Source organism: Dermacentor andersoni, chromosome 4 (genome assembly GCF_023375885.2).
Source record: "Dermacentor andersoni chromosome 4, qqDerAnde1_hic_scaffold, whole genome shotgun sequence".
In the NCBI taxonomy this organism is placed as follows: Eukaryota; Metazoa; Arthropoda; class Arachnida; order Ixodida; family Ixodidae; genus Dermacentor; species Dermacentor andersoni.
This window is the reverse complement of record NC_092817.1, coordinates 182,222,337-182,249,015: the sequence shown is the minus strand read 5'-3', so window position 1 is coordinate 182,249,015 and position 26,679 is coordinate 182,222,337. Positions and strand designations below refer to the sequence as shown.

Genomic DNA, 26,679 nt, shown 5'->3' with positions numbered 1-26,679 from the left:
AGAAATAACTTCAAATACCATGTAAAACCCCGTGACTCGAGTATTTGATATATTATTAAATAAGTCAATTAATTTGGATCTCCCGTTTCTTACCGACGTCACTTCTAGTGAGTTCACCCGTCTGTCTCCACGGCTTGCCACAAATGTCCTCTTGAGGCCTCGTCCTCCCCTTCATGATGGCGAGTACGTGGTATCGCCGCTCACTGACGTGGTTCCGTCACGCAATATTGCGCTCCCGAACACCATAATCCAAATACTCGAAAATTGAACTTGCTTTCCCATCCTCAATTTTGACTTTCCAACACATGTGCCTCCCCACGGCATTGTCTTGTCGCATATCACGCCTATAGAAGAATTCCAGATTTCTTCCTTGACCCTTGAAGCAGCCCTGCCCAGCACCTGCAGGCCCCTGCCTTCCTCTTTTTCGCCTGCTGTCGACATTTGTAACATGATTGCTTCAGATCTCCGGTGTGAGCAAACAGAAGCCCTTCGTCACCCTTCTCTCTTCTTACAGATATATTTTTATTTCAACAACCATACTCTCGGACATCTGTGGTCACCCATTTCATCAACACTGGTGATGCCAGCCCCATTCGCAGGCGACCTCATTACGTATCCGCGGCGGCGCGGGGCATTGTGCAGAAAGTGGTGAACCGGATGATGGGCAAGGATATTATTCAGCCTTCGAATAATCCGTAGAAATACCCGGTTGTCTTAGTAAAGGAAAATGAGAACTCTTGGCACTTCTGCGTCTACTACCACCACCTTAACAGGACAACAAAAGAAGGTGTCGCCTGGTGCTGACCACTGCCTCGCATAGGTGACGGCCTTGATTGTATTCACGGATCACAATATTCTTCGTCCATTGACCTCCATTCGGGTTATTCGCGGATTGGTGTAGATGAGATGGACTGTGAGAAAACAATTTTGCTAACACCAGAAGGTTTTCAGCAATCCAAAATCGTGCCATTTGTTTCATGCACGGCCCAAGGTACGTTCCAGCGCATGATGCACTCTTTTCTGCGCTACTTGAACTAATCAACATATCTTTGTTATCTTTACGATACGATGTCATTGTGTTCTCGCCGAACTTTGAAGTCACCATCCACGCTTCCCTACCTTTCACAGTGTCTTTCACAGTGTTAGCCTTCAGCTGAACTATTGCAAATGTCGTTTTGGCCCCCGCAAAGCTACTGTGCTCGGACAAATCATAAACGCTGAAGGAGTACAAACTGATCCGGAGAAAGTTCGCGCAGATGCGCAGTTTTCTGTTCTATGTTCAGCAAAAGATGTCTGAAGTATTATAGGATTATGCTCATGTTTATGTCGCTTTGTCAGAACATTTGCTGGTATCACTCGTCCGCCCACCGACCTTCTCAATAAGCATCCCTTTTTTCTTAAAGACCACAGCAATTCAAAGCCTACTCTACCCTTAATGAGCAGCTTACGACTTCGCTGATTCTGTCTCTATGCGACCCCTCGGCTCCCAATTAGGTCCGCAGAGACACGAGTGGTCATGGCATCGGCGCCATTCTCGCCCAGCGCCAACGCGGTCGAAACTGCGTCATCGCTTACGCTAACCGCGTTCTTTCTGTGCCTGAACGAAATTACTCCATCACTAAGTCTGAATACCTTGCGCTCGTAAGGGCGCTTGCGAAATTTCGACCGTTCTTGTTCTGTGGCAGTTTCTACATGGTAACTGATCCCCAAGTCCTCTGTTCGCTCTCCCCCTTACGGGACCCAGCAGGACGCGTCACTCGTTGGGCATTGTGTCTGCAAGAATACACCTTCTCCATCATGTATAAATCAAGACGCCTCTATCAATGCTCTGACTGCCGGTCATCCTGTGGATTCACGGACGTCGCAAATGCTGACTCGGATATTTACAGTCTGTCTATCTCTGGCTGGCTTCATATCGGTGACGAATAACGCTGCGATCCTGTCATTCGCAACCTGATGGACCGCCTAAGCTCAGCGCCCATTGACCCTCCCCTGTGTATGTTCACCGTGCGCGATGGGATATTACATCATACCAGCGTCCATTCTGATGCTCCCGAGCTCCTGTTAGACGCTCCAAGGCACATCCGACTCACCGTGATCCAGTAGCTACGTATGGTAAGGTACACAGGTCATGGTAAGTTTGATACTACTAAAAGGGGTGACGTACTTGACAAGTTTGGGAGACACTGGACTACGCGATGTGTACTACCACGTGCCATTTTTGTCAACATTGGCAGAGCAACGGATAAGAAACCTCTTTATTGCAAGCCGCGTTGCATAATGAGCTCTCTCATGGCAGCGATAGGAACATTACTTCACTGATTCACTGGTTTGTGATATGCCATCATAATGTCAGTATCAGCCCGATCTGGCCGATATTTATATTACTATTCATATATATTGTTCATATCACATACTGTGCAAGCTGGGCACTGACGCTGGTTTCTGAATACACGCTGAGTATACACACCATAATCAGTGACTAGGTTCAATTGAGCAAGTGCAAGACATGCATAAAGTAGTTTTTTGAAATATACAACCCAATCTAGCTGAAGCAGTTACTTAGTTATTCCTACAAGATGTGCATAGGGGGTCATCTAAATAGTTATATATTTACACATAGTCTAGTTTTCTCGCCAATGGTTGGCAGTGTTCCAGGAAAGACTAAATATGCACAAGAAATCAAAATTATACGTGTTAGAGGAAGCCATTAGAAAAGTGTGAAAACTGTTGATACTGCAAAGGAAAGTGTGAAACTTGCAAGATTTGCTTCTATTTTATGTTACCTAGTTATGCCGCCTTTCGGGGTTCATCCTTTTTAGCGACAAGTGTGGGGCTTTTGCGCACAGCATGATTATTGAGTGGAAAAGTGTCGAAAGGGTACTTATTTTCTAAAATAAGCATATTATCGACTATCCGGCACTTTTATTCTTTTTGTCCCCCCAACGTACAGGTAACATGTCTTTCTACCCAAGTAACGGTACTTCAGTATCGCTAAGCGAACAATGTAATTCAACGGACGCCCTAGACAAGCGACAACACCGGTGATGCAGATATTACGCAGCCATTGCTAATGAAAACGCCGCCACAGAGGTACCTTTGCGCCGAGACCACTTCACCTCTTTCATTAGTGATCGCATTTTTCCTGATCTACCTATTAAGCATGTCAGTATAGAATGCGAAATAAGGCATCTAAATTAAAAGTCGGACATTGCCACCCACCTTTATTGAAATACCATACGAGTGCTTGACCTTATCCTGCCATGCGCCTATAACTGTTCTGAATGTAAAGACAAAAGGACTATGCATCGTTGAATTAGAAAATGTTAGAGCGAAACAGGGCACATGTTCTTTACATAGTTGCGCAGCTGCTACGTAGCAGCGTGCTTTCACCGTGCATTTAAGCTCTTGTACGTCACTTTCTTTACGAAAGTAGACACTGTCAGTCAACAGTCACACAGCGTTGCTTCTGTATAAAAGAGAATCGTACACCATTGTGCTTCCTTGGCCTTTATTTGTGACGGACAGTGAAAGCACTCCTACGTGCCGGTTGCGACGTCAAACGTTCCGGGGAGCGTGAGTCGCCCTCCCCAAGGATAGCCACTGGTACAATACATTTCTCATTTTGCCACTGTTCTCTGCTTTACGGTATTTACGATGTTTCCGCAAGGAACTGCCTCAGAATTTCCGTTCATGCTTTGGTTCGTCCCTGTCGCGTGGTCTCGTTCATTTTACATACGCAAATTTCTAATTTCATATCCAAATGTAATTAAGTTTGGTTTTATATTCGGATTGCTTTCGACTAATGATTCCTTAAAATCATGGGACATTGTGTAGGCAAACATTTCTTTTTTCAATGCCATCATAGTAAACTCCAGACCCATAAGTTCATCTCCGAGCTTCTACTAGGCTACTTCCGGCTGTGCTCCTCTCGTTCGGTTCCCCTTTGGCGGAGAGAGAGAGAAGAATACAGGGAGGCAGGGATGTTAACCAGTCAATAGTCTGGTTGGCTACCCTACACTGGGGGATGGGAGAAGGGGAAGAGAAAGAAGGGAGAGAGACGGTGAGACGGAGAGAAGGAATTGCGCGGAGGCGCCGGTTGTCGCGCTTGGGCTCTTTGGCGTCTGAAGGTTTGCGCTCTGCAAGGAGGGCCCTCTTCTCCCGCCGCCCTCCCCCATTGGCAACTATGGTAGGCGGCTCCGGCAGGATAGCAGCAAGCAGCATGGCGTAAGCGATCCACGCGAGCGCTCGCGCAGTTAGAGACTCTTTCGCTCGTTTCAAAGCGAACAGCTTGTATTTATTTATTTTTTTTTTTTTTTTTTGCTCTTCCGCCTATTTTAGTGGTGGGAGGCTGGTGGTCGGAGAGATTAAGACAGTTACGTCTTCGACGATGCGCTGCGGCGCATTAGAGACACTATTAGGGATAATTTGGTACAAAGGACCGTCTAGTTCCGGTTCAGACAAATCCAGCAACAACAGAGAAGCCTGAGATTCAAACTTGGCATAAAACCTTTACTCAAGAAAGCAAAAAAAAAAAATATCTCGCAACGCGGCCGCAGGACCCGATGAAATTGCGATACAGTTAATCGAAAAACTAGGACCAAATAGCAAGACACTGCTGACTAATGCCACAGAACAAATGATTAAAACGAATTCTCGTTGGATCGCGTGAAAGCAAGATTAACCTCGTCTACAGAGGCAAAGGTGATAACAACAGGACAAGCTCTTACAGGCAAGCTACAGTAACGTTGGTTGATTTACAGAATGACAATGCAAGCCAAAACATTAGAACAGTCGAAGTTGGTCGAGAAAAAATCGTGTGCTGGGGGGAACTACTTCGTTCAGACTAGGCAGGCGCATAGAGGACAGGTTTGTACCAACTGAGTGCATAGATATTTCAGCATATTAGAATAGACCTTTAGGGATGGCATTTCTAAATATTGAGGAAGCCTACGGAAACGTAGACAGAATTGTTATGGGATGTTATTAAGCACAGAGGCAAAGGTGACGATTTGGTGAAGCTGCTGAGGGAGATATATAAAGACAGTGGAGTACAAATTGTACGGGAAGGTAGCAAATGCAGTGAAGTGGCGGAAATTCACCAAGGTATGAAGCAAGGATGTCGTCTATCTCCGTTGTTGCTCACGCTTTATATTACGCATCGAAGTCATACGCGCGTACGAAGACGACTGGGAAACAGTGAATTAGCTTTTGCTTTATCGTACACTAGTAACGAGAAATGGTGGAACAAAATGCCCCAAGACTGATATATGCGCACGACACAGCGCTACTAGCGGTCAATGCAAGAGATCTACAGACACTTGCGAATATGTGCGGCCACGCAGCGACAAATCTAGGCTTAGGTTTCGCACAGAGAAATAGGGAATTATCATCATTAAGAAACAGACGAGTATTTACGTTGTGTCATTTCAAGAGCCAGTCATACCCATAGTAAGGAGATATAAACACATCGGCGTATACACGAGCGAAAGAAAGACTTGCTCAAGCACCCACCAAGATAACCCAAAAGGGAAGCGGAATGCAGCAACAATGAAACACGGAACACTTTGGGGCCGCAACAGATGTGAGATGGTACGTGGAATCAGAAAAGGAGTAATGCTGCAAGCACTAACGTTCGCAAATTCTATTCTGTGATTAAAATCGGCTGAAAGTTAACCACGGTTAGCCACGGTTAGCCAGTGAACCATAGGTAGTTCAAGAACCGAAGGGGCACAGTTACGAAATTTGCATGTTTAATGGTATAACGTTTCGGCGGTGGCACGGCCTTCGTGGGAATAAACCAGATATGTCTACACACACACACACAAATATATATATATATATATATATATATATATATATATGCGGTTTGCCCCCCCCCCCCTCCTCTAGAAATAGTTGGTACGCCACTGTACTTGTCCAACATAATCGTTCAGTGTCGGCACATTATTGCAAAAGCGATATGAACAGACTCATGGCAAAAATGTGCATGTCATTGAGTGCGCTCATTGAATGACGGACAACAGTTCTTCATAGGTCACTACCGCAGCAGCACGCAGACTGGTTGGTTACCACACGACAGGTTTCATTAATCTGCTAACAGCAGCAAGAGCGATTCCACACCTAGGTGCGCTAGCACCTGCAGAAATGGGGGGGGGGGGGAACCTTTAGAGTATGTACGTATTTGACAACGATCATTACTGTTACAAGAGGTTTGAGAAATGAGGGAACATTAGGAAATCACGAAATGTAAAACTTCAAACTGCACATACAACTATAGCTACACATGCTGGTTGAGGCAAGGCGAATGACTGGTTAGGAACGAGCAGCAGCATTGTGTCACGTGTCTTCCGTTACATGTGCTTTTTAGATGTGTACATAAGGCGAATGCCAACAAGAAAATTAAACTAGTTGCGAGTTGACGTTTCACCTTGATGGTGTTTCTTAATGTTCCTAGCCAATCCTTCATTTTGTCACTAGCAGCACGTGTAGCCAGTCGTCAAAATAACTAGCCCTTGCAGAAGCATTATTAACAAACAACAATTATATATATATATATATATATATATATATATATATATATATATATATATATATATATATATATATATATATATATATATATATATATATATATATATATATATATATATATATATATATATATATATATATATCAGAAGAAAGCGATTCTGGGTCCGGGTATAGGTATATTCACAGTGAAGTAGACGCGCGTATGCAGCGGTTTATTGACGTGTCGGCCGGGGTCCGGCCTTCATCCGGCCTTCATCATCGTGAAGGCCGAACCACGGCCGAAATGTCAATAAACCGCTTCATACGCGCGTCTACTTCACTGTGTGTGTATATACATATATATTCGAAGAAGTTGCCATATGGCAGGCAAGGGCACCTAAACGAAAGTGTGCAGGCCCTCCTCACGCTAAAATTGTAGCACTATAGAGCCTGATATATACAATCCAATATGTACACTTCGGAGTTTGATCAGTCCGGCTAGAAATTCTTCGAACGTTTTCTCGTCTCGTCCTCCTTCCTGGGATGAGGCACAGCAACCACTGCCTGTGTCTCTTCACAAAATGTATTGCTCTTCAATACGAAAAACAGTCGAACCGGCACACAACGCACGCCACGGTCGCCACTACTAACAGCCATTGGACCACCTCCCAGATAGCATGGAACCTGGAACCCTCTAAAAGATCTGTGCCCTCGTCTGAGAGGGAAGACGCGGGCAGCGCAAAGTGGGTGGTAGATACGTACCTGTACGCTCATGCCCAGCTTGACAGTAGCGGCCGCGCTCTGGGTACTGTCGCCCCTACCAGCACTAGCATTTCTCGCAGCAGCTTGGCTTCCTGTGAACAACTGTCACTAGTAATACACACTATAAAGTGAGAGCTCACGAAAATAGCCAAGCTATACGCAGTTGATCAGCTCAACGGCATATTCCTGCCGCTAAGCACGAGCAAATGGTCTTGCGACGACCCGGGCTCCGATAACAACGACTTGTGACAAATATTTTGCCTGCAGCAAAACAGAAGGATCAAGCACAACTTCGAGAAACTGCGCAGAACGACCTTTATTGGAAAAGGTGAGAGTCACGGCAGAGCACGTCACTATGACCGAAGGCCAGTGATCGTTACGAAGGTTGATTGCGCCGGGAACAAAATTAGTGAAAGTAGCATTTCCGTATTTCCATAGAATCTGGTGTTAATATACCTGCGCCAATACCACGAACACAAAAGGCTTCTGCAGAATCAAACCAAGCTTCATTACCAAGTCCTGGTCACCGAGAAAATTCACATAGAAATCGCCGAGATTGATGTCAATGTCGACAGGCATGCCTAACGTGCACAAAAGGGACACATAGGACTCAACCTTTCCACGAAGCTCTTTCTCCGCTGAAGCAACACCTACCCAAAAAGTGTTACCGCCGTATTGCCTCTCGACATCATAAAATTGATATCACACATGCAACGCTGTAAGAGTGGCAAGAGGTGGGCAGGCGACCATGTTCGAATAACGTTTAGTTTAAAAAATACATATGTAAAACAGCACGCTCTGTCATTTCGTTTGAATTATACATTGATATTAGCCATATACAATATACACATATCTCTCCATATCTGAAGAGCATCACGTTTTATGGAAGCACCAGTTTACCCCAGGAGCGAGTTAGTGGATGAGCTAAAGACCCATTTGGTCATCCTCCGAAATACTTTGTACTTCCCGAGATGCCTTTTGTTTGAGCGAAGGGGAGAAGTGAAGCAACAACAAAGCATTACTCAAAAGGCACATCACAAATTAAGCTTTAACATTAAGCTTTAACAGCCACAAGAAAAATTAGCGGAACAATACTCTAATGCACTACATAGACATTTCATGTATGGTTCTCAAGGAACTTAAACAGGAACTACAGGCCAAATGAAATTTCCTGTGCAGCTAACTTAAAACAAAAACATTGCGAGAACTTCTGCAACAGCTGCATTTTTTTTTTCCTTCTTGGGAGTTGTGACGAAACAGGTATATGAAAAACAATAACGCTTTCCAAGACTTCTGCATTTCTTTTTTTTCCTATGGCTGCACTCACGAAAATTTTCTTGCGCCTCCAGGCTGCTCATATTCCTGAAGAATTGCTTTTCCTGTCTCTTTTGCAGTGCGTTTCGCAATCCGTTTTAACCCTAAACCACGGACTGCGGTTGTGGCCATCGTGACATTGGTGACGGAGTTCATAGCATTGTCCACCACTTGTGCAGCGTCTGCTCCGTACCTGAGGAGAAACCGGTGCACAGCATTTAGACCCTAGAAATGGCAAGTGAAAGTAATAACTAATCTAAATAAAGTAAACATCGCGCAAGCTAATGCTCTGAAGTAGAACAACGAACCATCGAGACAGTTCCGGAAAGAAACAAATAAAAATCACTATGCTTGCATGAAACCCGAACCTTGTCTTGGTTAAGTTTATCACGTGCACTACGTTATTGTCCCGAGCTAATATTTTAGCAAATTGGGACGTGTTCATAGCTGGGGGCTTCATCAGTGAATGATGCAACCTTGTAGGCACAACATATGTTCACTTCTGTTTCCTGAGCAATTCTACATTTATCTTGATACAAGGCAGTTATATTGTAGCACTAAATAGCAGACTGCAGGTTCAATAATAAGACTGTATTGCACTGTACATAAATTTACATACATGAATAAACATGCCAGCTTTTTGCAATTCTCCCAACTTTCAGAACAGTGATCACCGTTGAACGCCGTTGCTAATTCCAGGGCCTGGGCCTTGAAAATGATGGTTATCTGCTCATTGATTAGATGGCTAATTTTCTCATCAATAGGAACTCATAACTACGTCATATAAAGCAACTGTCACACTCTTACACAAATAGATATTTCTAATAGTGAAGATGATGTGCTGTGTATTGTACATGTTAGAGTAGGAAGGGCTTGTGATGCAAATTTAACATTTAAGTAACGTTGAAGAATTCACCCTTACTTGTGGCCAATAACCTCAACTGTCTCATTGGCAAGGCTGGTAGCCAAGATCTTGGCTGCATTTTCCAAGCCAACATACACAGTGGACAAACCTGGACACGAGTAACAACAACGAAAGATGGAACGCAATTACACTCTGAACTCCCCTCATTTGCAAGCAATTGATTGACATGGCAAGTGATTTATTGGGGAGGTTTAATGTCCCAAAGCTTCATGCTTTAACACGTACACACCTGTATTTAGGTACACAAGTGTTTTCTCATCTACACCCATCGGAATGCAGCAACGAGTGGAACCCGCGGCCTTGTGTTGAGCAGCTCAGCACCACAGACACTGAGTCGCCGCAGTGGGTGCTTGAATTATGAGCTTAAGCAATCGATCGCCTGGCACAAGGTCGCGGTTTCGATGCCTGGCCATGGCAGTAGCAATGTTGATGGCGATGAAATGCAAGAATATTCGTGTACTTCAAGTCAGGCGCACGTTGCAGATTCCCATGGGCTCAAAATTATTCCAAAACCCTCCACTTCACTGCCTCTCATAGCCACAGGGCTACTTAGGGACATTAAATGTTATGAACCAATCACTCAACCAATCAATCATAGGGGGTCTACCAACTTGACATTTCCAAATTCCCCGAGTTTTCCAGGTTTTCCCTGAGTGACACAGAACTTCGTTTTATGTCAAGACGGGCTGCCACCATGTCGCCCGATGCTGTCACTGACTAGTAAACATCTCAAAAAACTAAAAAAACGACTTAATCAAATTTGAATAGCAAGGAGCAGTGTTTATTTTATTCAAAAAGAACAGAAGGGCTAGAAAATGTGCAAGGAGTATCTTCGAAAAAACGATAAAAGCCATTACAAATCGAGTTGAACATTCTCATACGAATGAAAAGATGCGTACAAATTCAAATAGTTTCGAATATCGTATATTTCTATCAACTGATAGCAAGCTCAGTGGTATGAGACCCGAACGTTGTCACAAGTGAGATTCTTTCTCAACAGCTGGTAAGTCAACCTCAACTGCCCCGACGTACTCTAGGCTCCCGCACAACGCCTCAGCTTTGAGTATATTGCTTTAAAGGGTTTATTTTGGTTTGTATGAGGGACACCTGTATCTCGGCGTCAGCAAGCACTGTTTTTCAGCTCAAGCTCACTCAAAGAAGCGGCGGCACGCTTCCTTTCCCGTTCATTCCTCAACGGGTAGGCCCCTTCTGTTCTCACCATCCTTCCGCCGCGAGTTCGCCCCACAGACAATTTAAGGCATCCTCTTGGTAAGTTGCGCAGTAAAGTGCGATTTTTCGGACTCCCTGGGAACCACAAAATGCGCAAAAATCGAGCAGTACGAAAAAAAAAATGAATGTATAATTTTCACTGCCCTAAAAGGCTCAAATCGCCACAGGCATATCCGAAAAAGTTCTGAAGGCCTGCCAGTACACTTATTAGGCATATCGGTGCTCGTTCTGTGACAGCAGAGGGCGGGTGCACGCGTGTATAATTAAGGTATACATATTGTGTGCCGTGACGACTGCTCCTTCCTACGCTTGTTATGCTTCACCATAATACTTTAACATAAGCTTGGCCATGTAAAATTGCTGTATTAGGACGAATATGACTTTTGGAAACCGTTACTTCGCAACACGCCGTGCTTTCCGAGCTTCGAAGCCAATCGCGAGGACTACAAAGGCGGAGTCGGTGTCATTGCTGACAGCGGCGAGTTCTTTTAATGAAAAACATGGCGCCCAACCGCAAGAAGCTTAAAAGTGAAAGTAGAAGCAGCTAGGACTAGCGTTGCCGTGCTGGTAGCAACGGCTGCCAGCGGATCTGCGAGCGAGAGCGCCGGATCGAAGCGGGGAGGTTATCAAAATGGCGGCGATGGTGGCCTTAATTAACGCCGTTTCGGACTTGATATCACGGCAGAACGTCCGGAAAATCCGATGGCGAAGGGTTCTTGCGTTCCGAATTTCAGACCTTCCTATACATTGACTCTATGGGGTACGTGGTGGTGCCACGAAGCCGTCCGAATTATCCAACGTCCGGAAACTGTACACTGGCAACTCCTCCAGCTGACGACACGGCGTCAAAGACGACTTGCTACGAATCCTCTGTCACTCGAGCCAGCATTACTGCGACTTTCGTTCCCTCTCAATAAAATTACAGCTAATTTTCCCTGATAGAAGCACGAATTCCCCGAGTTTTGTCCGAGTATTACCAGTCTATTCAAAATCTCTGAGGACTCTCGGTTGGTAGACACACTGCAATCAGCTTAATAAGCAAACATAAACCCCATTGAATCATTTACCCATGGCACCATCGATTAGCTTTGCTGCTACTTTCACACAAACCTGCAAAATTTTGCTACTACGTTATTAGCACGGGTAAGGCACATTCACTGCAGACTGTGGGCAACTCCTGCCAATTTGATGCCAGGCTAATAATTTGTACTTTTGATTGATTCAGCTGTGGCCAAACATCACAATCATTGCCCACACTTTTGTAAGGAGGAAAAATTTGAACATCGAGTGCACAGGGCTGGGTTAACGTTCTCTGAAACTTGCCTTGTATACCTCCCCTGGCAATGGTGATTGCGCTCTGCACTTTGTCCATGCTTGTAGAAGGCACTTCTGGTGTGCCAGCCACGCAGGTGTCACGGGGCACATTCGTGGCCACCATCTGTGCCACTGTCACCGCCAGCTCACCCACCTTGTCGGCTGCAGTAAAGCCAAACGCGCTTGGTTTTTCAGTTTACATGAACTTGAAAACAACAGGTACATAGAAACACTCCTGCATAATGTTACCAGAAGAATTTCCGGAACTTCTTTGTGGCCGAATATTGCAAACAGTTTTAATTATTACAATAGTATCAGCAGTTCATGCGTTATAGGATTCTGTTCATTACAGTCAATATTTTCATGCTTTTGTGCTCCACATAAGCATGGCCAACGAAACAGTCTATATAAATTTTGTCATGGTCTCACAACATAAGTCAGGTGTGCTTCTATTACCCACCATGCAATGCGCAAGTAAAGGAAGTAGCAGAGGAACCTATGGCAAAGCATTTCTGCAGCGTCACGTGCACACAAGGGAGCAAGAGATGCCGCCTGAGGCTCAGACTCTCTCACAAGTGCCAGTACTACGTCGAAGCTCTGAACACAACTCACTAGAGCACACCGGGTCTAATTGTTTACTTGAAGTGGAGAAACAACAAAACCGCCCAACATCCCGGCACTCGAAAACATGGCCATCATCACTGCAACCACCTAACTCTGCACTGCCATTTTTGAAACCCAGGGAAGCAAGACTTCCACTGTGTTTGCACCCAACTGCGCTCACAATAAAACAGTTTTCTGGTTAGCTGGTGCCATCTAGTAGCAGGAAATGCTGTTGACGAAACAATATACTGTATGAATTAGTTCTAAAAAATGTCATTAATTATGTGTATTATAGTAAGGTGCAAGCTTCTTTCTTCAACTTGTTGCTCGATATTTTTATTAATGCATTAGAAGATATTTAATCCAATATTCACAGGCAATTATGCGTCTCAGTGAAGAGTTCGTTCCCCCCCCCTCATGCTGTCCTTACCATCGTTGTCCGTTTCATCTCCTAAACGTTTAATTTGTTGAAGCATTTCATCTGCTAAACTCATGTCCACAACTCGAATACACACAGCCGCCCAACACGCTAATGAAATGGCGCGAGCGCTGCATCCTCGCGCATTAATAATAATGCGCCTGTTGGGAGCTCGGTTTAGCGCAGACAATCGGGAACACACGTTTTGACAGCTTGAGGATGGGAAGTCGACTGCGTTTTATTCAAAGGTAAAAGCAGGCTTGCCGAGTGGCAGTGGTTCTGCCCAAGTCGAGCAGCCACTTCGGTTCCAGCAGGGGGAAATTACCCTGTAAAGTAATCACGTGGACCGTCCCGTTTGTTGACGCGTGGTGCGGTGAGAAAAGACTCGAAGGCGGTAATGGGACGGGTTGCCACGGGCGCACATATAATTCACACTATTCTCTTACACATAAACAAGTAATATTCTCCAGCACAGATTATCTTCTAGCGTATCAAGTCTTGCGACGCGGCATACTACGGAATTCAGTCACTCGCCCAACGACGCGCAAAGTCCGGGCGTCGCACCAGTCAATTTAATCCAGGTGCCACACATTTCATCCCAGTGCCCAATAATTTAAGCTAGGCGCCACGTATTTGAACCCTAATGCCAGTCAATTTCATGCGAAGTAAACATGCATTTTCGGGTGTGTTTTAGGGAGTTCAAAATAAACTGTTGAATCTTCCACCGACCAAAAATAACTCAACAGACTTCTTGAAGGGCGTTGTCATGTGACACCAAAAATGCTTTCCCGCGCGATACATCATCGAAATAGTTCACTCGGACATTATAATATTGCCATGAACAGGTAATGCAAAACGCAGCTATTTGATAGCTTTGCTGACATGCACTGAAGCGAAGGTGAATCCAGCAACAAACCGTTGCTTTCTAAAACTGATAAAAACAGGCTGAAAATAGCGTCACGTGACATCTGATCATATTGTTTTTACAAGCCCCGTTTAAATGTTTATTAAATGAACTAGTTTCGAACAATCTCTGCGATTAGAACCACGTAGCGCAACTAAGATCACGTGGAAGAGGCTGTCACGGAATCTCACATAACATTCGCCCGCAAATGCCTGATTCCCAACCATACTTACATGGGTATCTCATTACACACACACACACACACACACACACACACACACACACACACACACACACACACACACACACACACACACACACACACACACACACACACACACACACACACACACACACACACACACACACACACACACACACACACACACACACACACACACACACACACACACACACACACACACACACACACACACACACACACACACACACACACACACACACACACACACACACACACACACACACACACACACACACACACACACACACACACACACACACACACACACACACACACACACACACACACACACACACACACACACACACACACACACACACACACACACACACACACACACACACACACACACACACACACACACACACACACACACACACACACACACACACACACACACACACACACACACACACACACACACACACACACACACACACACACACACACACACACACACACACACACACACACACACACACACACACACACACACACACACACACACACACACACACACACACACACACACACACACACACACACACACACACACACACACACACACACACACACACACACACACACACACACACACACACACACACACACACACACACACACACACACACACACACACACACATTGCTTGCTCTTGAGGAAGCCATGTAACCACGAAGAGTTGTTCACTGAAGTGACGGCCTTGTGTGAGAATTTCCAAGATCTCACCAAGAATCTCGCGTCTCTCGTTTGTGTAATGTTCCTTCGTTTAACTGCCGTATACTTTGTTATCACTAATACTGCTTCGCCTTCCCGGCGAAACTGCAGCCTCGCTCTGTCTTTTTTCTTATTCTGTGAGTGCGAGTCTAAGCACTGCTGTTGATTCTGATTTCGAGTGAACCCGGCTTGGCCTCATTTCGGTTACTGAGTGAATTATGCAGGGTGCCCCAACTATCATGTACCAAGACAAAAAAAGAGCAGTTACGTTACTCGAAGAAAACCTAGTGCGTATTTTTTCGAGTACAGTGGAGTAGCCGCCAGTAATTCTTTCGTTCCTGAAGTTTAATTCGACAATTTCAATTAATTATCCAATTCGACAAGTACTGTCCTAATTATCAAAGTGTCACTGAGGCATTTGTAGGAAACCCCAGGCACCCCCAAATGACATCTAACTGCTGTGTTTTCAGCGACGTACTAAATGCGTACAATTTTTTCCGACTGGCAAACAATCACCAAATATGAAAAATACCACGTGACTGCGCTCCCGCCCACATCATAAAGCAGCGCTCTCAAATAAGTTGATTGAAAGCAACTGCTTGCCTGTCACAAACCCGAAGAGACAGCGCATCACCATGGTAATGGTACTGAAGGAGCCACAGCAGCAGGTTTTGCGGCTTTGCAGCTGTTCCTTACCCTCTACGTCACACTCATTATCCGTCTCCGAAGACAGATTGACCCCATTGATAAAAGCCCCTTGATTGCCCTCTCGGGGTCATCAAGGGGTTTTTGTTATCAATCCTCGATAACGTGGCTGAAGCACTGCTATGACCACGCACGAAACGCGAAAAGCAATCCAATAGGCATAGCATGTTTCAAGATCCCGGCTTTACTCGCACCGCATCGACAGAGTGCGCGCGGTTATATTTCGCACCAGAAACTTCCTTCGGACCAAAGCCAAATTAAAGTGACGGTTTTAGTTTTCATGAAAGTGTATACGTGCTGCCAAAACAGCTTCGTGTCAAAAAATAAAAGCGAAATAAACATCCCGGGAAGTGACCAACGTGTAGAGGAAAGTCAAAACCGATGCGTTCAAGGAAGTAAATATAACACTTCTAAATGAGCCGAATTGGCAATCAGGATGTCTCCACAAAAAAGATAACAAGATTTCAATGTGTCCTTATCATCTATGAATTCGTAAACTTCGTTGAACACCAGCTACTGCCCAGAAGACGTGTTCGAATACGTCTCCTTTTGCAGCTACGTATTACTGTGTCCGTTTCATCCCATCTTCAGTGGTTTTCTTGATGACCAACGCCGGAATTCTATGGCACATCCGTTATCCTTGCCTTGAACTAACCTGACGTCCGTCTCGATCATGTAAGCACAATCTTTCACATAACCCCAAAAAAGAAATCGAGTGGAGAAAGGTCAGGTGACTTAGCCGGCCAATTTACAAGCCAGTTCCTTCCAATCTGTTCCGCATGAAAAGTCACATCCAGCCAGTTTCGTGCTCGGCTGATGCTGTATGCTGGTGCCCCATGTTGCTGAAGCCACAGTCAATGAACAGACGCGGCGGCCACGATCTTCGGCGTCGACTCTGGGATAAAGAGGCGCCTGCTGGGGCAGCACCGTTTCTGCGAGAAACCTCTCACCTTGGTGCGGTCAGTGCGACCTGTGCGAAAGTGAGTGCGTAAACCCTCCCGCTCAAATGCGGGTCGGCTACGATGTCTTTGGACGCTCCGTTTGGTCGAACGGCCGTTTTCCCTCACCTAAGGATCTAGAGAGGACGGAGTGTTTATAAGGAGCCGTGGCGCTGCTGCTGAGTGTGCATTCCTCTTTCAGTCATGTTAGACTGATGAACTGTAACGTTCTCATGTAGATACTGTAAATAAATCCCATATTCCTCGTTCTCGATGAAAACAAGTCTATCTTCAACAACGTCCTCAGCGTGGATAAGTTGGACGACGGCATGGGCCAGCTACCATCTATTTCATGCCCGACCCCAACCATTACAGGCTGAAGTAATCTCATGTGTGGCCGAAATGGAAAATAAACCTGACATGAGTAACTATTTAAAATGAAAAAACGTAATCAGGAAAGAAACAATTTATGATAAGTCAAAGGGAAGCTCATTCCTTTTTGAAGGGAGATCAGGATGCCTTAGAACATGCACCTTACTATAAATCGAGGTATAAGAAGGACGAAGCATGTGCTTGCTGTTGTAAAGCTTGGGAAATGATGGAGCGTGTTTTATTAGAATGTGAAGATGTCTGCCAAGAGGTCGATATAGGGACTACTGGCCCCCTTGAAGCTCTTTGGTTCAGCAAGAGCAGGGGGAAAAAGTAAGCATATAAGCTACAGAGATTAGTAAGAGGCGATTGGAATATTGGTGGAAGAAAATTAGAGAAATGACAAAAACGGAGACGTACAAACAGAAAGTTCACAATAATCATCATCAGCCTAGCTACGCCCACTGCAGGGCAAAGGCCACTCCCATACTTCTCCAACTACCCCGGTCATATGCTAATTGTGGCCATGTTGTCCCTGCTAATTACTTAATCTCGTCCGCCCACCTAACTTTCTGCCGCCCCCTGCTACGCTTCCCTTCACTTGGAATCCAGTCCGTAACCCGTATTGACCATCGGTTATCTTCCCTCATCATTACATGCCCTACCCATGCCCATTTCTTTCTCTTGATTTCAACTAAGATGTCATTAGCTCGCCTTTGTTCCCTCATCCAATCTGCTTTCTTATCCCCCTAAACGTTACACCCATCCTTCTTTCCATAGCTCGTTGCGTCGTCCTCAATTTAAGTAGAACCCTTTTCGTAAGCCACCAGGTTTCTGCCCCGTAGGTGAGTACTGGTAAGACAAAGCTGTTATGCACTTTTCTCTTGAGGGATAATGGCAACCTGCTGTTCATGATCGGGTCACGATAGAGGGTCAGAAAATTTGGTTAGGGGAATTCATCGTGGGTTCTTTTTTTTTTTCATGCCTAGGTAGAACATTAGGCAGGATAATAGCAAGAGCTTGGTGGCGCAACCCACCGCCCCGTTCCAAAGGGGACGCTCATAACACCCATCTACATCCATCCATCCATCCATCCATCCATCCATCCATGCAATTTCGTGAGAAGAATTAAAAATATAACTCCTGCTTTAATGACGAAAACTGCCCCCTTCAGTCAATACGAGACAATTGTTCCATTAGCGGTGCTATCTCGATTCATGTTCTGAACGGCTGTCTAGCTGACCCTTTCAAGCATCCTACGGAGGTCAGGAACCACTTACCGACGCATTCTGTGACAGTGCGCACGGACCCCGTGACGGTGCGCAAGAGCTCGAGTCCTTGCTTCACACTGGGGTCCACTATCACGGGCTGCTCTTCTGGCTTGAGGTACTGCTTGAGCCATGCTGCGCCCATTTTGAGAACCTCACCGGTCACCACGGCACCCTTGATCAAGCCATCGGACAGAGCCTCTGAACCTGGAGAAAGGGAACAAGAGGGCAACAGATGTGCAGAAGTAAGAATAAGTCATGGTGTTTGCTAATGTGTTGAAAGAGCCCAGAATGCATGCTTGGGCTTTCTGGTACTGTAGTGCTAAAACACCGCCAATGAGTGCAAAAACACAGGCACAAAGAAAGAGCTGGACACCACAGTGTTCAGCGTGATCTAGATCTTCGCTAGAATTTCTAGATGTAGAGTGCTTTTAAAGTATGGGGGATAGTAGAGCAGAGTGCAGGTAGTAAGGGCCAGTCATGACGAGGATGCCACTAAAAGCTACCTTGAACTAAACAATGCCCTGAAAGGTACAGCAACCATGCAGCACGTATTTCCAAAGAGGCAAAATGCAAGTAGGACCTCAAGGGAAAGAGGGGACACATCGGAGGTCTTGCTGAGACTACTTGCCTGAGTTCATAATCCCTCCTAGTCTTTTTCCTTCCGCAACGCTCATTACCATAAACGAAGGCTAGTCACAAATAGCATTTGCGTTTGAAACCGAAGGTTTACAGGCAATTCATAGGGCTGTGGTACGATCCCATGGTAACAGGCAGTGCAATATTCACGACTGTACAGGATCAACAAAAGCTTATTGTTAAGTTAAACTAATTTTAATGCAAGAAGCACTTGCACACACACACACACACACAGACAAACATATAGTACTTGCAGTGAAAATATTTGTTAAAACACAAATTTCCTGAAGTTGAGTTTTCCAGGTATCAGAGGCAGGTGTCAGGAACAGTTCTGGTGAATAACACTTTGTCATTAAGCGTTCATGAACAGAATCACACAAGAAACACAATGCAGCATCAATAGCGCTGATGAAGTACAGATCGTGGCAAGAGCACTGCTTCAACATGAAGTGCACATGCTACTAGCAGCCACTGTCACATGGTGCCATGTGTATGCGTGTATCATTATCACGGCTTACAAAAGGTAAGCTAAATTGTGTTTGCTTACATACGGTGCAGTGATTACCCAAGACCAAGGCCACCATAACATTGTTCACAATAACAAGGCAAAATGTCGCTGAGACTATGCACATTCATTTCATGATCACTAAGGCGCTTTAAGCTGACTTCCACTTGGTGTTTTCATGTTCCGACTGGCCAATGATGTCTCCATATCTGTAAGCACCAATGGAAAGCACCCAGTGAAATTTCTTTGCCGACATGAAAAGCAAAATGGTATTCATCCGCTCAAAGGTTCATGTTTTTGCCGCTCGCTGGCAATATTTCCATATAAAAGAAATAGTGAAAATGATGCATTTGATGTTAGGCTATCTTTTGCTTGTCAGAATCCGAGCAATCGCGGATATCCGTCGGACATCCTATGGATATATGTTTCGAATATGTAAGGGCCATCCGACGGACGTCCGCGAATCTCCAACAGACGCCTAATCCGTTTATTATGATGGCCAGCGTGGAGGAAGATTTGGAGTGCTTTTAGGCCGATTCTGCCGTTAATGTAGTTTCGGCGTGCTTCCTTGGAGTGTGTTAGAATTATAATAGATCTATTTGTGCGGTAGCTCTCCACACCATCTTTTGGGTACCGGGGCACACTGAGATTGAGGGCAACCAAAGGGTTGATAGGATCTCTCGCGAGCACACAAACCGAGCGGACCTAAACAGAGATCCTGAGGATTTCACGACAGTGATCCCAATGTACTCTACATACTAAATTATCATAGACGGACGAAGATCAGATACCTCCCGCCCCACAATACAGTCACTCAACAACAGGCAGTTTACTGGCGAAAGCTGCAGACAGGAACTTTTCCAAATTTGCATATACTATGCAAAATGTTCCCTAGTCATACAGGGACACATGCCCGTGGTGTGGTGCAATACCCACACTTTATCACATCACATGGGAGTGCAATACGAATAAGGCATTCCACAAAACAGAAAATCCGAGCGTGGAGTAGTGCGAGAGCATGCTCTCCAGCGGCGACCCTAGCCTCCAACGGAGGCTGGTGGATGATGCCCGACGAGCAGCCACGCTCAGTGGTGCCCTGGAATAGGGGCGCCAACCATTAAGGCCTGAGACCGTCATCAACCAGTAAAAGATGAAGACATCCGGCCTGACTGCTGCTGCTGATGATGATGTGTGGTGTTTTATGGCGCAAGGGCCAGGTTTGGCCAAAGAGCGCCATGACAAGTGGTGATGTTGACGATGTATTATGGAGATGTCACTTGGCTGTAAACTGGCCTAAAAATTGTCGCTGTAAAGTGCGTAAAATCTACGTGCTATAAAATTATGGCGATGACTAATGACGAATACTATGAACATTAATATCCATCGTAGAAGAATGGTGCAAAATAGAAAAATATAGGATGGTAAAATTATTTGGAGCACTGCTGCCTCGCCAAAGCCCTTGAAACACAAGGGCCTAGAGGCATGTGCTATACGAAAAAGCTATCACAGCGGCATCCTCTGAAGAGAGGACCCGCTACGAACATGTGGGGCTAACAACATGCAAGACAACATCTTTCAGAAAACTTAGGACTGCGTTGGTGTCAAATAAAGGTTTTGGGCCGAGTAACATAACAGGATGAAGGGGGATGTGCTGCCAGTATGCTAAGGGAAAATGTTTCTTTCATATTCGGCTTCCCGACACTCCAGGAGGACGTGGAGGACGGTCAGCCTCTCCCCGCATTTACTGCAGGTTGGAGGATCATTTTCAGTGAGTAAATAGTTACGCGTGCCAAATGTCTGTCCTATTCTGAGGCGACAGAATAGGACAACTGTTCGCCGTGATTTTGTTACGGAGGGCCAAGAACCTAACTGTGGCTTTATCACGTGCAGTTATTTATTTTTGCGTCCCATATACGTTGCCAGTGGTTTCGCAGTTTCCTTCTTAAGAAAGGCTTCAGGTCTGTGACAGGGACCGAAGCAGCAGGATTAACTGCATGCAATGAAATTGATGTGGCCATCTGGTCCACTAGAACGTTACCCTGGATGCCCCTATGGCCAGGCACCCAGCATATAATCACATGCTGGTTAGATACATATGCTTTACATAAGACAGAATAGAGTTCAATTATGACAGGATTTTTGTGCTTACAGAACGATATCAAAGCCTTCACAACACTTAGGGAGTCCGTAAAAATAACTGATTTTTTGAGTTTTGATTTCCTTATATGCTTCACGGTCGACAATATTGCGTAGGCCTCAGCCGTAAAGATACTAGTTTCCGGATGCAGTACGTCGGATTCCGAGAACGATGGACCGACGACTGCATAGGACACCCCGTCGTGTGACTTCGATGCATCTGTGTAGAACTCTGTGCAGGAGTGGTTGTGCTGGAGTTCCCGGAAATGCATTTGGATTTCAATGTCTGAAGCGTGTTTTGTAACTTGCATGAAGGATTTATCGCATTGTATCAGCTGCCACTCCAAAAGAGGTAGCAGCTTGGCTGGATGCATTAGGCGAAGCTCGAGGAGTGGGACATGCATTTCATGGCTAAGCTCCCTCACACGCAGCCAAAAAGGCTGTCTTACGGAGGGACGATTAGGAAAGAGTGTAGCATATGTATTCTCGTTAACGGTATTAAAACACGGATGTTGAGGATTAGAGTGGACTTTCAGAAAATATGTTTGGCTGATGTATGTTCTCTGCAGATGAAGTGACCACTCATTTGATTCTACATATAAACTTTGTATGGGACTCTTTCTGAAAGCGCCAGTGGCCAGTCGGGTTCCTAGATGGTGGACCGGATCTAGCATCTTTAGCGCGCTCGGGGCTGCATAATGATAGATCACGGCACCATAGTCTAGTCGTGATCGAATGAGACTCTTACAGATATTCATTAGACACTTCCTGTCACTACCCCACGTAGTCTGGGATAGAAGTTTCATTAGGTTCATTGTTTTCAGACATTTTTCTTTAAGGTGTTTAATGTGGGGGACGAAAGTGAGTCTATAGTAAAATATGACGCCTAGAAATTTGTGTTCTTTGTTTACGGGTATCTGTTGACCACATAGTTCTAAGCAAGGACCTGGGATCAGACCTCTCTTTCTTGTAAAAAGAACACAAGAACTTTTGTTAGGATTGATCTTAAATCCATTTTTGTCTGCCCACATTGACACTTTGTTCAGGCCATGCTGTACCTGTCTCTCGCATACTGCAAGGTTACAAGATTTGAAAGCTATTTGAATGTGGTCCACGTAGACAGAGTAAAAGATGGTTGGCGGTAATGAAGCACGAAGCGTGTTCATCTTCACAATAAAGAGCGTGCAGCTGAGCACGCCTCCTAGGGGTACACCCGTTTCTTGCGTAAAAGGACGTGAAAGTACATCGCCGACTTTTACCCGGAAGGTACGAGTGGACAGATAGCTTTCTATTAGGTTAAGCATATTACCATGGATGCCCATTTCTAACAAGTCTCTTAAGATACCGTAACGCCACGTTGTATCGTACGCCTTTTCCATATCGAGAAATATCGATAAGAAGAACTGTTTATGTATAAATGCATCCCCGAGATTTCCTTCAACACGTACGAGATGATCGGTTGTGGAGCGCCCTTCTCGGAAGCCGCACTGATAGGGATCAAGCATTTTGCTCTGTTCAAGGAAATGAATGGTTCGCCGATTTATCATTTTTTCGAACACCTTACAAATCCAACTTGTGAGGGCTATCGGGCGGTAACTTGCCACTGAGGAAGGGTCTTTGCCTTGTTTCAAAGCAGGGACCACAATGGCTTCTTTCCATGCGATCGGAAGGTACCCTGCGTCCCAGATAGTGTTGAAAAGTCTGAGTAGTGTAACTTGCGTATCATTGTGTAAGTTTTTAAGCATTTCATACATGATTCGATCAGATCCTGGTGCGGAGCTCTTGCATGCGCTCAAGACAGCTCTCAATTCGGCAATACTAAAAGGACGGTTGTAAGGCTCATTCTGTCGACATTTTCTGATGAGTGGCTTGCATTCTTCTGTTTGTTTATATTTCAGGAAGGATTGCGAATAATTTGTTGAACTTGACACGTTCTCAAAATTTTCTCCAAGTGAGTCTGCCTGGTCTTGCAGTGTATCACCCTGTGTGTTTACCAGAGGGAGTCAATATGTTTGCCGCCCTCTAATCCTATTAACCCTGTTCTAGGATTTGGCCTTATCTGTGTAGGAGTTGATACCGGATAAAAACTTCTGCCAACTCTCTCTTCTGGCCTGTCGGCGGGTTCGCCTGCCTTGGGATTTTACTTTATTAAAATTGGTAAGATTCTCCGCAGTGGGGGAGGCGCGTAGCAACCCCCACGCTTTGCTTTGTTTCTTACGAGCGATCCTACAATCGTCGTTCCACCACGGGACACGCCGCTTGCATGCCAATCCATTTACTTGTGATACACATTTAGTTGCGGCATCTATTATGAAAGCTGTAAAATATTCCACAGCAGCATCAATTCCTAACGAGGACATGTCATCCCGTGAAATACTACTGAGAGTTCGGAATTTCTCCCAGTCAGCTTTGTCAATCTTCCACTTAGGAGCCTGTGGTAGATATTCGTTTTCTTTAGGTGTTCTTATCAGTATTGGGAAGTGGTCGCTCCCGTAAGGATTGCTCGCAACTTCCCATTCGAGTTCGGCCAGTATAGACGGGGAAACTATACTGAGATCTATTGAAGAAAAGGTTTTGTTGGCAAGACAGTAATATGTGGGTTCTTTCTTATTCATAATGCACGCACCAGAAGAGAAAAGGAATTGTTCAACAAGTCGTCCTCGCGCATCTATATGAGGGTCGCCCCACAGGTAGTTGTGTGCATTGAAATCGCCAAGAACAATATAAGGTTCTGGCAATGCATCTATGAAGGACTGAAATTCATGTTTAGCTAAATTGTAATGTGGGGGTATGCAGAGCGAGCACACAGTGATAAGTTTGTTTAGAGAACAGCACGAACCGCCACTGCTTCAAGGGGCGTTTGTAGCTGTAAACGCTGACAGGAAATACTTTTATGAATAAAAATGGCAACACCGCTTATGATACGACAGCATCATCGCGATCTTTGCGGAACTTTACATATCGTCGGAGAAAGTTTGTGTGTTGTGGTTTTAAATGAGTTTCCTGTAGACACAGCACTTTTGGATTGTGTTTTTGGATAAGCTCTTGCACGTCATCAAGGTTCCTAAGAAGGCCTCTAACGTTCCATTGAATAATTTGTGTATCCATATTGAAAGTAAATAAGTGCTGTGTGTATGGAAACGGAGGTGATGCCTTGGGTTACAGAGCTCTTTCGAGGCCCTGTAACGGGGGTTCTGCCCTTTCTGGAGCGTTCGAGGGAGCCTCGCCGCTCCTTAGGCGCTTGGCGCCCCTTGAGGATAGGTGTAGTGTCCATTGCCTCTTGTGAGGCGCCGCACACGTGCTCTTGCGAGCGAGAAGTTACCAGGGAGAGTCCCGCCTTCGAGGGCAAGACCCCTGCGCCCACCAGCCCGGAGGTCGATGGGGCTCCCTGGGGGATTTGGCTGCGCCGGCCGTTGCCAGCGCTGGAAGGGACCTGGGAGGTTGAGGCAGCCTCGGCTGCGCCCACCTTCGGGGTCGATGGTCCCTTCTCCTCGGTTGACGGAGCAGCGCTAGCTGCAACCGCCGCGGGGGCAGGTAGCGTGACTGCCGACTCACGGCTTGTGGGTCGGACAGCCGCCGGAGGCCGTTGTGACGCTGCCCCCTGACGCGCCACTTCGGCAAAGCTTTTCTTTGGCAGGTATGCTACCCTCCTGCGTGCCTCCTTGAAACTTATGTTTTCCTTGACTTTGATTGTAACAATTTCCTTTTCTTTTTTCCAGGATGGGCACGACTGCGAGTACGCGGCGTGCTCCCCATCACAATTTACTCAGTCGAGAGCGTTTCCACAAGCTTCAGTGGTGTGTTCGTGGTCACTGCATTTCGCACATGCTTGGCGGCCCCGGCAGCTCTGCGAACTGTGGCCGAAGCGCTGGCATTTGAAACATCGGAGTGGATTGGGCACGTAAGGCCTAACACGGAGCTTTGTGTACCCGGCCTCAATTGACTCGGGTAGGACACTTGAATTGAAGGTGGGTATTATGTGTTTGGTCGCAATCTCTTTACCATCCCGCCTCATCTTTATTCTTTTCACATTGACAACATTTTGCTCAACAAAGCCCTCCATGAGCTCTCCGTCTGTCAGCTGAAGCAAATCATCGTCTAAGACAACGCCGCGGGTAGTGTTCATAGTGCGGTGCGGAGTCACTGTCATTTGAACGTCCCCAAATGACACGAGACTGGGTAACTTTTCAAATCGTTTCAGATTATGGAGCTCCGAGAGGAGATCTCCACTTGCCATCCTTGTTGCCCTGTAACGTTGACCAAGAGCCTCAGTTAAAGACCTTGAAGCTAGAAATGGGGAGATTGTGCGTAATTGTGTGTCTGACTTTTCCGAGTGAATCACATGAAATCGTGGGAAGTTGGGTCTTTGTCGTCCACAAAACTGAAATACATCTTCGGTGCGCCCTCTTTTCTGAGGGCGATCTGGGAGGGGAGGGAAGGAACTAGCCATAGAATAATGTAATTTTCGGCAATAACGCCAGCCACCCACCGTGAAGCCCTACATGGGGACGTTACAGGGACTGTAAAAACAGGTCCTGCAAACGCCAGCTGTACGTTATCACTATAACCAAATATGAGATAACCTATAGGTTGGTTATTCACAGAAGGTTAACCCTTGCTGCCTGGAAAAATTGGAAGTAAACAGAAGCTAGGAGAAGATAGGAAAGATGAAAAGTGAGAGAAAGACGAAGGCTAGAGGGAAAGAGAGACAGGAAAAGGCAACTACCGATTTCCCCCGGGTGGGTCAGTCCGGGGGTGCCGTCTATGTGAAGCAGAGGCCAAAGGGGTGTGTTGCCTCCGCCGAGGGGCCTTAAAGGTCCAAACACCCAGCATCAGCTCAACCCCCAGGATCCCCCTTTCCACAGACACGGCTAAGCCGCGCACGGCTACACGCGGGAGGGTCCAACCCTCGTGTGCTCGGGTCCGTGGTGTCGCAACACACCAAACGCCTGCTGACGTAGACGCCCCTGCGGGGGGCCTGACTGCTGAATTACTCTTTCTAGAGCAATAAAGTTTACTCCCTCCTCCTCCTCCTCCAACAGACGCCTACCGGACATCCGATGGATATCCAGAAAAAGAAACAAATTTGTTCATCCATGGGATATCCGAAATGGGATTCTATGGCGGACGTATACCGTCCGAAATGCGTATGTA

The 26,679-nt window shown here is 45.8% G+C and overlaps 1 protein-coding gene across 4 annotated transcripts in view; it reads right to left on the bottom strand.

The window, feature by feature from the left end:
• Nucleotides 1–26,679, bottom strand: part of LOC126531900 (spartin-like) — a 123,911-nt gene that overhangs the window by 76,486 nt on the left and 20,746 nt on the right. For 2 of the 4 annotated variants that reach the window (XM_055070675.2, XM_055070676.2), the window contains exons 4-7: nucleotides 18,258–18,452; nucleotides 12,068–12,220; nucleotides 9,512–9,602; nucleotides 8,603–8,782 (exon numbers count right to left, since the gene is read on the bottom strand). In XM_055070675.2, coding sequence (XP_054926650.1) covers nucleotides 8,603–8,782; nucleotides 9,512–9,602; nucleotides 12,068–12,220; nucleotides 18,258–18,452 — 619 coding nt within the window. Of the gene's footprint in view, nucleotides 1–7,427; nucleotides 7,537–8,602; nucleotides 8,783–9,511; nucleotides 9,603–12,067; nucleotides 12,221–18,257; nucleotides 18,453–26,679 lie in introns of those variants that run through there. The other 2 variants (XM_072287986.1, XM_055070677.2) reach the window with 2 other exon arrangements.